The 16476-nt window shown below is 34.8% G+C and overlaps 1 protein-coding gene across 2 annotated transcripts; it reads right to left on the bottom strand.

Moving 5' to 3' along the window:
• Window positions 1-573: 573 nt before the first annotated feature.
• On the bottom strand, window positions 574-15937 carry ezra (ezrin a). 2 transcript variants are annotated; one of them, XM_051867681.1, is made up of 13 exons: window positions 15661-15937; window positions 11152-11235; window positions 9645-9740; window positions 7933-8207; window positions 6064-6147; window positions 5833-5979; window positions 5255-5351; window positions 4365-4528; window positions 3784-3914; window positions 3441-3601; window positions 3238-3330; window positions 2883-3149; window positions 574-1324 (listed from the first exon to the last, which is right to left on the bottom strand). In XM_051867681.1, exons 1-13 carry the CDS (start codon window positions 15670-15672, stop codon window positions 1160-1162), a joined length of 1776 nt encoding a protein of 591 aa, XP_051723641.1. In that variant the 5' UTR covers window positions 15673-15937; the 3' UTR covers window positions 574-1159. The 2 variants fall into 2 exon arrangements, with proteins under 2 accessions (XP_051723641.1, XP_051723642.1); XM_051867682.1 differs by lacking the exons at window positions 7933-8207; window positions 9645-9740; window positions 15661-15937 and having other exon boundaries at window positions 11152-11210.
• Window positions 15938-16476: the final 539 nt, after the last annotated feature.

Here is a 16476-nt window from a genome sequence, read left to right as displayed (position 1 = left end):
AAAACTTAATAGACCATTCCTGCTTTCAGTAAAAATCATTGTAGTCTGTTGAAGATTTTTATAGCAGGTTTTCTAGGAACTAAACCACTAGCTAATGATCGCTGAAACATTTTCCAATGGAACACAGTAATCCAGACCCCTTGTAATGTTAGTTGACCCTTTGCATATTTCAACAAATGGTTTCCAGGCTTCATAATTGTTGTCTAGCAACATAATTAACGCTCTAGTCCTTGAGTAAATATCAGTGGTCCTTTGTGGGCTCATGCAGGCGCAGCCTTTGCATAATAATTTGCCTTTAACAGCCTCTCTGCACATCAGCGCAAATGAAACTGTAGTTCTTTTAATGGTCCCAGCATAACTGAAGGACATCTGGGTAAACAGACAATGCAAACCTTTCTGCTATCCTGAACAATTCCGCTGTCAAGACATTGTGCTCCTGTGTTTGTCAAACAATTCTTAGACTGCATTTTTTCTTTTCTTTGAAAACATTTTTGCCACAGACCTTATCCAAAACATGTGAAAAACATGTTTGACCATGCATTTCTCATCCCACAGTAACTGAACAGTTTCAAATCAATTTCATATTTTTATTTCAAAATATTACACAGAAAATCTAATTTACTATGCAGCATTTCTTGAATCAAAATCTGACTTGACTTGTTTGTTATGGCCACTATTTGATCTCATTCCTGTTTTACATAATTATCTACACTCCTCGTAATATATTTGCACATTTTTTATATATATATTTGTTCTTTTCAAACATACAACCTCCTTTTTGTGAGGAAGTGATGCATTTCATGACACATAAAGATCTTAAGTTAGCCACATTCAAAAGGTTCCCATAAAAGATGACATAATTTCTCAAACCAAGGCCTTTGGCACAATTAGCATAAATAGGATCTCAAGAGTGTTCTCAAGGCAAACTTTAAAAAATACACATTTTAGTGCCTTGAATGAGGATGTTGTCCATGTTTGTCAAAAAAACAGAGTTACTGTACTAGTGTGTACAGCAGTGTGTAGTGTGTGCAGACTGTGTAAATAATCCAGTCATTTAAAATGGCAAATACAAAGTGAAACCATTTATGGCAATTAGATAAATTCACACATGAGCAGAGCGCTGCTGGTGCTCGAGGTTTACTGGAGAATTTATCAGCCACTACAAGGCTTCAAACTCATCTATTCTCTGCTTGGTGTTGCCCATGCGGATCTGACGAAGCGTCTTGTACTTGTCCCTCCCGGCTAGTACATTTTCATTGTGCAGAATGTCGTTCTGAGTCTTCTTAGAGTTATCTCGGGCATCGGCCAGCTCAGAGCTCAGGGCCTAAAAATAATTTAAGATACAGTTAGTCACAGTGTAAATACCAAACAGGACAATTGAAATCGAATATTCGGAAGTGAAGTATAATTCATAGTAGTGGCGTAACTGAACGAATGGTGCGTACTGAACTGAAATTGGTGATTTGAGATCAGTGCAACTGAACGAAACACGTTCGACGTGAATGAAACGAATAAACGTGCCATGTTGTTCATATACAAATTGTATGAATGAAAGGGTTAGTTCACCCAAAAATGAGATTTCTGTCATTAATTACTCACCCTCATGTCGTTCCACACCCGTAAGACCTTCGTTCATCAACACAAATTAAGATATTTTTCATAAAATCCGATGGCTCAGTGAGGCCTCCATTGACAGCAAGATAATTAACACTTTCAGATGCCCAGAAAGCTACTAAAGACATATTTCAAACAGTTGATGTGACTACAGTGGTTCAACCTTAATGTTATGAAGCGACGAGAATACTTTTTGTGCGCCAAAAAACAAAATAACAACTTTATTCAACAATATCTAGTGATGGCGATTTCAAAACACTGCTTTATGAAGCTTCGAAGCTTTACGAATCTTTTGTTTCGAATCAGTGGTTCGGAGCGAGTATCAAACTGCCAAAATCACGTGAACCATTGAAATTTCGAAACGTTTCGAAACACTTATGACGTAACGAAGCCTCGTTTACTGAAATCACGTGACTTTAGCAGTTTGATACATGCTCCGAACCACTGATTCGAAACAAAAGATTCGTAAAGCTTCAAATATTGTTGAATTAAGTCATTATTTTGTTTTTTTGGCGCACAAAAAAGTATTCTCGTCGCTTCATAACATTAAGGTTGAACCACTGTAGTCACATGAACTGATTTAAATACGTCTTTAGCAGCTTTCTGGGCATCTGAAAGTGTTAATTATCTTGCTGGCAATGCGGGCCTCACTGAGCCATCAGATTTTATCAAAAATATCTTAATTTGGGTTCAGAAGATGAACAAAGGTTTTACGGGTGTGGAACGACATGAGGGTGAGTAATTAATGACAGAATTTTCATTTTTGGGTTAATTAACCATTGAAGCATGTCTTTCATGAACAGCCTAATATAATATACAGTAATTTAGGATAATAAGGCTTGTAATTGTAAACTAATTGTAAATGTTTTAGTTTTTTAACTGAATCTGTTGTATCAGTTACACTATGACTTTCTGATAATACTCAAAAAACAGTCACTTAGTAGTGTATTAATGTAAACTACAGATCAAAAAGACTTGAATCACTGAACGAATCAAATTCCTCACTACAAGTTAGTGTTATGCTTGTTTATGTATGTGAACAGACTGAAAAAAATGATGATAAGGCTTGTTTCATTTGTGAATGACTCCTGAATCTCCTGAAAGAATGACAAAAAGTCCAGAACCTACAAAAATAGTTACTATACAAATCAATGTAGGAATTTAGGTGTTTTTCAGAATCAGAATTTGATGAATGATTGGGATGAATCACCATCCTCACTACGAATCCATACATAATTATGTTTGAGGAAAGGTGATATGCATGTTACCATGAGCTGTTTCTGCACACGTTCGTTCTTCTCTGCCTCTGTGATGCGCTCCTCCTCATTGCGGTGGTCCTCTATGCCCTCCACAAGGAACTCAGCACTGTAGGTGCTATTGTTCTCCTCATGATCATCATGATCGTTCTCCAAGGGCTCCTCCATCATGGCCCGGGCAGCCATGGGGGCAGCCATGGGGGCAGCAGTCACAGGGGACGCCATAACATGCTGCAACTCCTCACGGGTCTTCTCCAGATCATCCTGCACCTCTTTAGCCTGAGAAAAGTGGAGAGGTCAGTTGTTACGAGAAGAATTTAACCATATTTTCCACTTTTTTATGACTTCAACACTGTTCAAAACTCACCCTGTTCTGCCATTCATTGGCTTCCTCTTCCTTGACTCTCCTGGCTTCCTCCAGCAAGGCAATCTTTGCAGTGTACTCAGCCAGATCTGCTGCCTATACAGAAAACCAAAAGGTACATTTTAATGTAGATAAACAAAAAATTCAGTTACACAAACTGTCACTGTTTTAGGAACATTTTGTGTGTAAAATTGTCCCCCACTTACCAGTTGTTCCTGAGTTTTCATCTGATCCTCAGCTTGCCTGGCCAGCTCTTCTTTAGCCATCAGTGCCGCCTGTCTCTCAGCCTCCAAACGTGCTGCCTCTTCCTCTACTCGTCGCCTCTCTTCCTCCAATACCCGTGCCCTCTCAAACTGCTCTCTCAGATCTGAATAATACACAAAATCAACCAGAAGGGGGCAGCAGTCACTCAATTATTATTTCATCATTTATTGCTAGCATATGCAAAGTAGGGTGGTCACAGGATTTTGTATAATAAAATATGCAATATAATAATAATAATAATGCTTTTTATATATATATGATAAGGCATCTAGAAAATACTCTTACCTCTCTCAACCTTTTTGGTCTGCTCTTCAAACTGGAAAAGCTTCATCATCATCTCCTGCTTCTCTCTCTCCACCATCTCTTTTTCTTTCTCTATTGCCTCCCTTTTTTTCTTCTCATTCTCTAGCTGGGCTCTGGGAAGAAAACAGGTAGCAAACAAACTTAATGGACTCCCAATGCAAAAAGAAAAATCTGTGAGAAAATTTCACAAAGAAAATAAATAAATAAAATAATTTAAATTAAATATTTTATTGGTAACACTTTAAAATAAGGTTTCAGTAGTTAACATTATTATGATTATAACACAATTATGATTTTTTTTTTTTAACTAATATTAATAAAGATGAATAAATACTGTAACAAATGTATTGCTCATTGTTAGTTCATGTTAGTTAATACATTAACGAATGAGACCTTCTTGTAAAGTGTTACCATTGTATTGAATTACATTTTTTTGTGGCCAACAAAGTTCTACAATTAGTGATGCTCTGGCCTGAGCTTCCTGGTGTCTTGCTGTGCTCATAAGGGCAGCTGTTCATTGCGATATAATGATGCACTCTGGGCAATGAACACTGTGTCCTCACCTCTCCATCTGTCTCTGGTGTTTCTCCTCTCTGGCTTGTGCCTTCATCTGCTGCACCTCAATGGTATCAGGTTTCCTGCGTTGCATGTAAAGTTCATGGTTTCCCATGCACAGGTGCAGGATGCGCTTGTTAATACGTAGACGAGACGCATAGAACACAAAGTCCTGCAAAAGCAAGAGAGAAAGAACAGAATGTGACACACTTAATAATGTCATATGCACAAATAATTGGGCAAATATTTTATAACCAGCCTTCTTGGATAATAAAAAATACATTAAAAATGCAATTCTGTACATATGACTTGAATATACGTCTTATATGAAGAATATGTTTTTAATTTCTGAATTACAATTCATTTGGATGTATTTTGGATGCATAACATGAAAAATATCAGGGCAGGGGCTTCAAATGTCTTGATATATATTAAAGAAAAAAGTCTCAGAAAACTTAATTGAGTAGACTGGCATTATGTTTTAGTTTTAATGAAATTTCTTTTCAGATATAATTAATTAGTAATTCACAATATTTCTAAAAAGATTTTTTTTACCTTGAAAAACATTTTTTAAACATTTTGGAAAATGCTGATAAAGATGTGTTCACTGAGATGTATTCAAGATGAATTCAACTAGACGGTAACACCACATGACATTTATCATTAAGTCATAACATTTAAGCTTTGAAAATGGTATTAAGGTTTTCTAAACCATATGAAACCAACATAAATACAAAGAGTTCATTTCTAAGAACTTTTAAATGTTTTACAGTATTTTAAATGATTTTAAAAGATTTTTCCTTTCTTCACTTTTGATACTCCTATTTGTCATTATTATTTGTCAACATACAATAATTTCAGGGGCAAAAAAGACAAAATCATTCATGCAAAGACTTACAGGAGACTTTTTGTCAATGGGTTTAATTATGAACTTCTTGTCGTTGAATGAGATGTTCCTTATTTCACTCCAAGGAAATCCAATCTTTGGAGTCAGTCTAAGTAACGAAAAACAGCCAAAATTTATTTTGGTTACACTTCATTTTAAGGTGTCCTTATTACAGTGTAATTATTATACATTTAAGTATTGAGTAATGTTAATTAACAACATGTACTTACCATAGAATCAGGGTTTGGTTTAGGGTTACTTGAATGTTATGGATAATTTACTGTCATTACTATTGTAAGTACATGCAATGTTTTACCTTTTTTGTAATTGTAATGTCTTTTTTTTTTTTTGTCAACAAACATTACAAAAATGACAAACTTTGTGTTACATTAGAGGTCACTGAGTGCAATGACCTGTCAATAATAAGCAGCAGGTATTCATGTTGACTTGTTTGGCATGTTGTGGGTTTGGACAGTCACCCGTAGGTCATTAACCACAAAGTCATGGCAGCTACCACACTGACCCCAATATCCCCAACTAGCCTGACAGAATTTCTAAATAATCAGATCTTGCTCACAAAAAGTGCTTACCTGTCATCTTTTTCATAGATGTTAAGACCCAAAGCATCCACGCCTAACCACAGGTCTGTTCCTTTCTTGTTCTTGATGTCAAAATAATTGACGCCATACATCTCCAAATCCTGTGAGATCTTTAGATACTCCAGCATGGCATCTTCCCTGGTGGCACAGAATTCGTAGAAATGATAAACTTGTGGAGCGATATGAAAGCGAGCTGAATGGGAACATTTAAGTCAAACTCACTTGAGGATTGCTCTGTGCTCCTCATGCCAAATCTGGATCCTCTCCTCCCATTGTTCTTTAGACAGTTTGTGCTGGTCAAGCACTCTGTATACACAGAATATCAAATCAACACACCTTGCGGCATAATCATAAGTGTGTCTAAAGTGTTGTGACTATAAAAGAAAAATTGTTAGACATTGCGCACATATATGTAACTAAAATAATTTCAGGATGTTGCATAAATAAAACTGTACACATGGTTTCATCATTAAACGTCTTTGTGTCTATTTAGAGTCTTCAGTGTCTCAATTTTCTTCATCTGTAATTTATTTAGAAGTGGTCAGAACATATGCAAAGATTTGACAAGATTTTGCAAAAAGATTTTGTGAAAATTTTTTGTAGATTTGACAAGATTTAAAAAATATTTCACTAAATCTACTTTTCAGACAGCATTTATATTTTGAAGAAAAGTGGTATGTGCTTATTATACTTGTAACACTAAATGCTTTTAATTTTATTTTCACATGTGGAATATTAAGTAATAACAATGTAAATGTTTGTGTTTATGTTAATGAATATATAAAGCTGGATAAAAAGATTTTCATATGGTTAGAAGCAGCACCAACATTAAGCATAAACATGTGTATATGTATACAATTATTTATATTTTTACAGTAATTTGTTGCAACAATTGATAATGATTTCAGTAAAATGCTGAAAAAATTATTGTTGTCAGGGCTATGGTAGGTTTAATTGTGTTTTGGTTTCATTTTTTTTATTGTTCCCTTTCACTGTTTTCTTGAGTTTTTGTTACTAGTTTGTTTCCATGGTTTCTTCTGATTGAGTTATGTACCTGTTGCTTGTTCCGTTAATTATCCCTGTGTATTTACGCCCTCAGTTCTTTTATGCTTATGTGGTTTTGTTTCTACATTACTCCTGCGATCTCATGCATGTTCTGAGTATTATTGTCAATAAACTGTTTGTGTTTATTTTTCCATCATCATGCCCTTATACAGCCCCAGATCCTGACAATTGTATTGTAAGTTAATATTAAAATTATAAAATTGTGTCAGTTTTGTTTGAGATCCAAAACTATGCATGCTGCTGACATGTACAACTGATATCAGCTTTATCATTCTTAATTAAAATATGTTTAACCAACTTGGTTTAATCTGTGGTTTTAAAAAAAAGTGATTTTAAAAATATTTGCACACTATGGTAAATTCAAGGGGGGAAAAATTATTTTTTTGTTGGATAAACTTCAAATAATTAAGTTGGAAGCAACCATTTAAATTCTTTCCAGTATTTTATGCTTTTTTTAAACAAGGTTAACTATTTATTTAAATCAGGTGGACCCAGTCAGTGAATGTGATTACACCAAGTACAACATGTTTGTGGATCAACATATTTGTTGATCCTGGAACAACATTCCGAACAACCAATCAGATTTGAGGGACAAGTTTACAGTTTATGCCAAGTTTAGGCTTACAACCAGGGCTCAACTTTCAACTATCATTCCTTCTGATTCTAAGGATAAGTTATGGGTAGGTTTAGGTTTAGGGGTAGAGATAGGGTTAGGACTAACATTTGAGACAGGAATGTTGTTCGAGGATCAACAAAATATGTTGACCCACTAATATGTCTTAATTGGCAAAATCACGATAACTGTGCTGAGTCATAATCCTTCCTGCAAAATATAGCATCAACCCTAATCAAATCATCAGGAACACTTGATAATTACAAACAGGTGTTGAAGCAGGGTTGGAACTGAACTCTGCAGGAAAGTAGACCTCCAGGAACAGGACTGAGCACCTTTTATTTAAGTCATTTAACTCGCTGAATCATTAGAATGCACTGGATTCATGTTTTTTGAGCAGCTTCCCCCCTTACCTCTGAGGCAGGAGCCGCTCAGACGACAGGTATCCAGCTTTGTGGGATTCCGGTGAGTAGTCTCCAAACTTGGCCTGTACAGAATATGAGGCCAGTAGCACTGCTGTCTCCGGGGGGCAGTAGATCTCATCGCTCAAGATGCCTTCCTTCACTTGAAGGAAGAAAAGCTTTTTTGTGATGTCCTGAATCAGTTCCTCAGACACATCCTCAGGGTAGTGTTTGGCCCGAAACTTAAACTGCAGAGGGTTCTCTTGCTTTACATCTTGAGAGGACACCTATGAAATCAGAATGAAGAACATACAGAGTGATTGTTAACATACAAAGTAAATGACTATATGGCAATGTTCAGCTCTCTGTTTATATAGATTCCATGATACAATGCAGATATTTTAGTGAATCAGCTATTGATTTCATTTATTCTTTTTCTTATTTCCACCTTTGTTGAGCAATAATCAAAGTTCAACATCACCTGCATGACTTGTGACTTCTCTAACAGGAATCCTGTAGTGGTCAATGTTTATTTGGCTGGCAGTCTACACAAGTCTACTGTGTTGCCAGAATACAACAGTTGTGATAAGTATTACTATGTATATTAGGTGATTATATGTACAATAAAATACGCCAACTCTACAAAATAAGAGTTAATTATAATGACAAACTGAAGTATTGTTCTAAAACCTGAATTTTAGCATCTATCCTTTTAAATTTGTATTATGTTGCAAGTACACAGTCCTGTCAAAAGCAAATTCAATCACATGTCAGAAAGTTAGCCTTCACAGTAATAAATGTAAGAGTAGTAAAAGAGTAGTAAAATAACTATTACATCCCCACCCATAGCGTTCTCAGTGGTTTTTAGCACATTCCTAAGCTGTTGTCAGGCTGTTGTGGAAGGTTGTTTTGGGTACTTGCTAAGGTGGTTACATACCCCCAAATCTCTATGATATTTTAGTCTGTATATTTGGGTTGGGTGCCTTTAAGTTTTCCTTTCTGAGAGCCTATTCTGCTCTGATTGGTCAAACGGGCCAGTCTGTTGTGATTGGTCAATCACTTACAGTGCCTGTTGGAAACGAAACACCCATTACCACATCTGAATTTTAGCTCCAGATCTTCCTCAGTGCTTGTATACAAAGTGTTATGAACAGTAATGATGCCGTCCTTTATTTCCCCATATCAATTCCACGAGTTACGAGTCCTCATCCTTTTGAAGTGCATCAAAGTGGATTCGCATTGCTGAAAACAGCGTCTTCTCAACATGTCGACAACACAAACCAAACTCTTCCAGTCTCAGCTACAACTACAGCGTTTGAGGCCGGGGCAAAGTAGATGTCGTTCGCGGGCAGCCAATAAAGAACATAGACTGGAATTATGCAAATTTGTTACATTGTTACATAGATATGTTACAGGAAGTGAGACTGGAATTGCTGACAACTTGTTTCAGGCAGTTCAGAATCAATTCTTTCTTTTAGGAGACAAAAACTTTATTTGTTGTGCACTTTGATCTTTAAAACTTTGCAGACCTTTTAAACTCACAAGCAGATATATTACACACTGCATGTAAGGTAATATTCAAAAAAGCATAATAGGGGACTTTAACGTGTTTTTTTTAACATTAATCCAAGCATTGTGACTACTAAGCATTTATTATTTATTGACATAGTGTTGCAAATATAGGTTCAAATACAATACAATTTCCTGTATAAAATCAAAAATACCTTTTTTTCCAGTTTCAGCCATGTCAGAAAGCCTTTGTTGTCCGTGTACTGCAGACCAAAGTACCAGACCTCACGCAAACCCACCGTCTTAACCACCTGAATACATGAACACAGAGGATAAAATTCAACCAGTTACACAAGACTAACACAATACTAAATGTAAACAAATTTTGATTCTTATGACATAAATTTAAAACATGATACCTAATCACCTGCAGCACATGATAAACAAGCATGACGTTATGTTGTAGGCGAAACAATGGGAGAGTCTCTGCTCTAGGAAGATTAGAATAGGAACTATGCTATCAACAGGGAGGGAAACTACCAACCAAACTGACCTCTTATCAGTTAGGTATGTACAAATAGGGAGAGACGGTGTCCACCACCTTAGGGGTTATTTTCCATATATAGTCCTGTCATATCTTGCCTTACCAATCACCATATACCAAGGTAGTCCAACATTACTAATCTCAACAATATCTGAAAAATGATTTACACCCAGTGACTGTAGTCATGAGTATGAATTCAGGTGTGTCTCTAAGGTAAGAAAAATAAATGCTTTTGCTATTATTACAAAGCTTTGTTACAAAAAGAGTTTTTTTTAAAGTTAACAAGTCACTACAAGTTTATGAGTCACTGTGATAAAACAAAAGTAGTGCATTTACATTGCCTAGTAGGACATAGTTTGCAAGAATTACTCATATGCAAGTGCATATACAGTAAATATCAACTTAGGAGGAGATTCTTAAAACTTGGTGAGTTTTTTCCCCATTAGTTTTGAAATACACTGTAAACCCGAATAAATTGGCAAAACTCAAAAAATTTGAGGTAATCAGTTGCCTTAGAATTTTTAAGTTAAGAAATTCAAAGTTTAAGTAAGCAGAACTGGCAGATTTTTATTTTGTACTTATAGATTTTAATTGTTCTTAACTTGAAATGTTTAAGTACACTACAGTTTGAGTATACATTTAACTTAAAGTTTTCATGTAACCTCAAAGTGAACATTTTTATTAGTGTAAACTTAGCTAGCTATTACTAGCTAATTTTAGCATTTACACTCCCTTTCGAGTTCCATGGGCAAAGCATGCTGGGAAATAGAAATCCCAGCCCAGTTTCAGTTAAACTTAAGTTCGTCTAAATTAAAAGAAATAAGTTAATACAACTCAAAACAATGAAAGCTCAGTTTACTTAAAATATATAAGTTCTGTGAACTTGAAAGAAAAAGAAAGTGCAAAATACTCATAAAAGTTCATTTGACTGAACTAGTTTGTTTAATTTAAGTTTGTCCTACTCAAACCAATTAATTATTTTGAGCGTCAGGGTTTTCAGTGTATGCATGAGTTATTTTCCCAGCAGGCAATGTGAAACTACAAAAATGTTCCCTCATTTGTATATAAAGTGGACACAATTTACCCCTTAGCTTAAAAAACACATGATTACTGTTTCCTTGCATGCCGCCTTGAGCTATATAAAAATGATTAGGAAAATTTCTGGAGCCATTGCTTACCTGCTCAAAGAGCTGTTTGCCTGATGTAACCGACTGGATTGCAAATTCCAGCTCGGCATCCATAGTGGTGACACGGACATTGATCTGAAAAGAACGAACATAAGTGAGTGTATTTTCATTGTCATTGTATCAAGCATCAGAATAAATAAAAGCAAAAATGTGTTGGTATTTGTACAGAAATATTAAATATGCCATTACAACAGAACAAAAGGTTTGTTTTAATGTATTACTTCACACCATTGTTATATCAGATATTTAATATCACATCAGTCAGAACATGAACTATCAGAGGCATGTGAACTATAATCATGGAATGTTATGCCAGCAAAATTACACAAAGTCAATGGTAATAAAGCCTTATGACAGACTTGTATTATGCAATATCCTCCAGACAACTGACATCTGAGAAGGTTTCAACAGATTCAACGGACATTAGGTGTGACATTATTAATCTGTCATACTATATTATATTTTTTATAATTTATGAGATTTAGTTTTGCATTTCACAAAGTAGACACTGAAACAAAACATACTCATAATTTACTTAAACTAATGAAGAAAACTCTATACAACAGTAACAAGAAATAGGCTAAAACTAAAAATCTGTTTCCAGAAGAGATTCCATGACTTCCATGGTGACAATCTGTTGTTCAAGGTCATGTTTCAGTCCAGCACACTTTACACAAGCTTTCATAACGACCCGGTGAACCTTGACAGAGTCTTACAAGCACTGGCAAAGTTACACAACTTTCATGTGAACTACTCTAGAGCTGTAAAGATAAACCCTTCAAACTTGTGCAACAAATGTTTCAGACTCATCAACATTTCAGTTCAATGGTTTCTACCTGTTATTGGTTCCTATTCACAAAGCATAAATAAAAGACTTTCTTACATCCAGGATTAGTGCACATTTAGTGACTCTAATCAAGAGAAAGGTGTCAAGTGTTATAATCCTCACACTGCAATAACCGTTACACCCTGGTGTTAGTATTTAGCCACATCAGCAAGTAAATGATCTGCATGTTTTGACCAACACTGGCCAACTACTGTAGAACTATTGGCACCTACTGCTGACAATACAAAGTTGCAACCATTTTTAACACTTAAAGGGATAGTTCACCCAAAAATGAAAATTCATTCATCATTTACTCACCCTCATGTTGTTCCAAACCCGTATAAATTTCTTTGTTCTGTTGAAAACAAAGGAAGATATTTTGAAGAAAGTTTGTAACCAGGCCGCTTTGGGCCACCATTGACTTCCATAGCATTTTTTTTCTACTATGGAAGTCAATGGTGGCCCAAAGTGGCCTGCTTACAAACTTTCTTCAAAATATCTTCTTTTGTGTACAGCAGTACAAAGAAATTTATACAGATTTGGAACAACCTGAGTATAAGTAAATGATGACAGAATTTTCATTTTTGTGTGAACTATCCCTTTAAAACTAAATATCTGTGAGCAACCATTAATGGTACGGAAAATATAATTTTAATGAAATGATGAATGGTATGATGAATTTAAGCTATATAAAACTGGTTAACTGTAATTTGATAATTAGTAACCTTGCCGTGTATTTTTTTATGTTTTTGAAAGAAGTCTCCTATGCTCACCAAGGCTGCATGTTTGATAAAAAAAATATAGCAAAAACAGCAATATGATGAAATATTATTACAATTTAAAATAACTGCTTTCTATTTTATTATATTTGAAAATGTAATTTATTTCTGTGATGGCAAAGCTGAATTTTCAGCATCATTACTCCAGTCTTCAGTGTCACATGATCCTTCAGAAATCATTCTAATATGCTGATTTGATGCTCAAGAAACATTTCTTATTATGAATGTTGAAAAACAGTTGTGCTGCTTAATATATTTGTGTTTATTGTACAATTTTCAAGATTTTTCGGTTGAAATAGAAAGATTAATAGAACCTTTAATGTTTATTTGAAATAGAAATATTTTGTAACATCATAAATTACTTTACTTTCACTTTTGATGAATTTAATGCAATTTCTTTCAATTCATTTCATTTTCAAGAAAATAAAATCTGACCAGCACATTTTTTTTGAAAAGTAGTGTATGGTGATTTTTTATTATTATTTTTATTTAATTCTACATTACTATAAAATGTATGGCAAAAAGCAATATTGCATTTAAAAGACAATACATACTCTTTCGTGGTAAAATTTTGATTTTTTTATTATTATTATTAAAGTAATAATATGATTCACCTTATAATTTATGGTGAAAAACAATAAAACAATTATTTTGTCTAGATTCTCAATGTTTTGCATGATTTTTTGTAATGTTTTATGGGTCATACCATTGTTTTACTAATTGTAGGAATACTGCAGGGACTGCAGATAAAAATTAGTGCTCATGACAATTAATATGCATTCATTGTCCCCTTTAAACAAACATAAATCTGTTTTAGTTAGAATTCACGTATAATGATGTGAATAAAACTACAATAAAATAGTAGCACAAGGTGTTCAGTCTCCTGAGTAAGACTATCAGTGTAACATAATGCAAATTAACCTTTATCAGCAAGCCCTTAGATAAGGCACAATGGGCTGCCAGCTGTATCAAAAGACCTTAAATCACTGCTGTAACTAATTTGGTATCTTTATAAATGATAACTATACAACACACATAATACATTAGCACATATGCTTTCAAAAAGCCAAAATCTTTTGGGTCTTGTCAGTAAGTGGCAAACAAGCTCCTAGCTTCAGGCCTGTCCGTATCCAAAGCAAATAAAAATTAATAATCTCAATGCCAGCATGGCAGATATAATCTATAATCTTCAAAGCTTGTCCTCTCGGTTGGATTTGTCCCAGCAATGGAACAGACTGAATAAGTGCTATATGTTTACTCCAGCAGTCACCATCTCCATGGGCAACCATCAGAACTACACATTTTATCTAACCGGAAAAAAGACTCGGACAACGTCATATTCATAACACAGCGTGACCTGCATGTCTCATTAGCCTGGAGGGTACAGAGTACCTCACAAGGCAGTGCTACTCCTCAAATCACAGACAAGTGTTTGTGCCCCACTCACGTACTTGTTCATAAGCTAAAATAAGGTCTTATCTCAGATTAAATAAATGTATTTGGGTAATTCATGGAAAATGGAAATAGACATTAACTTTCAGCTTATAATGTATATGATGCTGTATCTAGTCACCATTTCTTTAAATCATCTTTTTTTCTCTAGTTTGTTTCAATGGTCTTTCAAAAATGTATTTTTGAAAGTTAAAGTACAAAATTCCATGAGTCTCTCGATTCATATGAGTTTATGAAAATCGCATGCACAATAATTACAATACAGCTGGGGTTTAAAGTGTGTCTGTGATGATCCTGGAAGGACTTTTAATCAATTTTAATCAAATTATCTTTTCTTACAATTGTAATGGTTGATAATAAACCATTCTTTATTGGCATTATTGGTTCCATAAAGAACCTTTAACATCTATCATCACACAAAAGGTTCTTTATAGTGGAAAAAGTTTCTTTAGATTATTAAAATATTCTTCACACTAAGAAAAATGGTTCTTTTAAGGTTCTTTGGGGAACCAAAAATGGTTCTTCTATGGCATTGTTGCTGTATCTCCATATTTCTCTCAGAGAAATTATTGATAAGAATGAATAGCCTTTCCATAAAGGGACAATTAAAATTTACATTTCAACATTACCACAACTTGTGCCTTGTCCATGCGGTGTGCAATAAGATTGCACTCTTACCACTAAAAGAGCTAATATTTAAAAAACCTTGATGAATAAGCTGGTTTACCAGTAACTCTCTTGAATGTTAACAGCATTAATTAGAGTGACATCACATCCTGGTATTCAAATACTAAAGTCAAAAGTATGTTCACAGCAGCACAATCTGCATCTAGCTAATCTTTTACTTTGGCATTCTGCACCCATGAACACAGCATGAACTCATCCTCATTGTCTAAGTTTAGTTAATGTTTAAAGACTCACCTTACTCAAGCATGTTAACCATCAAATTTATAGTTAGTATCCTCCTAACATTTGAGGTGATAACTACACCTTTTTGGAGATTAAATATAAAGATTATTAGGTAATTTCAGATATAACCATTAATCATAAGAATTAACAAGACATACCATTTCACTGCTGCTTTATCTTGATTAAACTGCTGAGCACGTCTTTCAACATTAAGAATTTGGTCAGAACAGATTACAAAAAATATTGAATAAAATATGAAACTAATCTTAAACTATGAAACTTTTTTTGTAATGTAATGAGAGTCTTTATGACAGAGGCCTATCGTAAGTCACCATAGATATACGAAACCACTAAGTAAGACAGGATTCAACATATTTATCAATAATAAACATAAATTAGACAAGACATAAGCATGTAGATTTATGTACGAGTGCGAGATTTTGTACAATAGTTAGATTCTTCCCCACTGTTATCTATGTTGTTCTTTATGTAAAGATAAACTTTATGTTTAATAAAAAGAAACGAAATACTTACAGGCTTAGGCATTGTCAGTCTTGTGTGAGGACCAACTGAAGAAAGAAACCAGAGACGCGCGCCGGATCTTTAACAGTCTATGTGCTCGCGACCGATCTGAACAGTGAACACTAGAGACTCATTTCTGAGTCATTTTCGATAGATGGTGTCAAAGCCTCGCCCCAGCGATAGCTAGTACGATAAGTTAGTTAAACCACTCGAGTTAAAGAGTGCCAACGGCTCTCTGCTTACAGCGCAGCTGCGCTGTAAATTCGACCTTTGATCGGGCTCGCGCCCAGTAGGCGACGCAATGCGACAGAAGTAGAGCACGTATACAGCCTTGCTGATTTGAACGGGAGGTTCTTGTCGCGTTGTAAAGAGTGTTAGAAGCACTTTAACAGCTCACAGTCACATTACAACATTAGTCCATATACACTGGGAGGAAAGAACATGGGTGCGGCTGAGCTTTATAATCTACTGCAAGGTGGATATTTTTATTTGGGCAGTTCTCTACTTTCTGTAGCCTATACTTTAGTACAGGTAGGCTAATAAGGCCTATGTACAAACATACAGTGGCCCCACAACGTATTCGAACACTTAAGAAGTTGAAAAGTGTTTGAATGTCACAAAAATATCGAAAAGGTTTATATTTATTTTAAATAAAGATCAATATCACACAACACTTTGCTTTAAATGGTTTTAAATGCTAAAACAAGTTGGTTAATAATTTCCATGAAGAACCTTTAACATCCATAAAACCTTTCCATTTCACAAACGATTTTTTATAGTGGAAAATAGTTCTTTTTTAAAAAAGAAAATAATGGTTCTTAGAAGAAG

This window comes from Ctenopharyngodon idella, chromosome 17 (genome assembly GCF_019924925.1).
Source record: "Ctenopharyngodon idella isolate HZGC_01 chromosome 17, HZGC01, whole genome shotgun sequence".
Taxonomy (NCBI): domain Eukaryota; kingdom Metazoa; phylum Chordata; class Actinopteri; order Cypriniformes; family Xenocyprididae; genus Ctenopharyngodon; species Ctenopharyngodon idella.
Note: the sequence above shows the minus strand (reverse complement) of the source record. Positions and strands in the feature narration are given on the sequence as shown.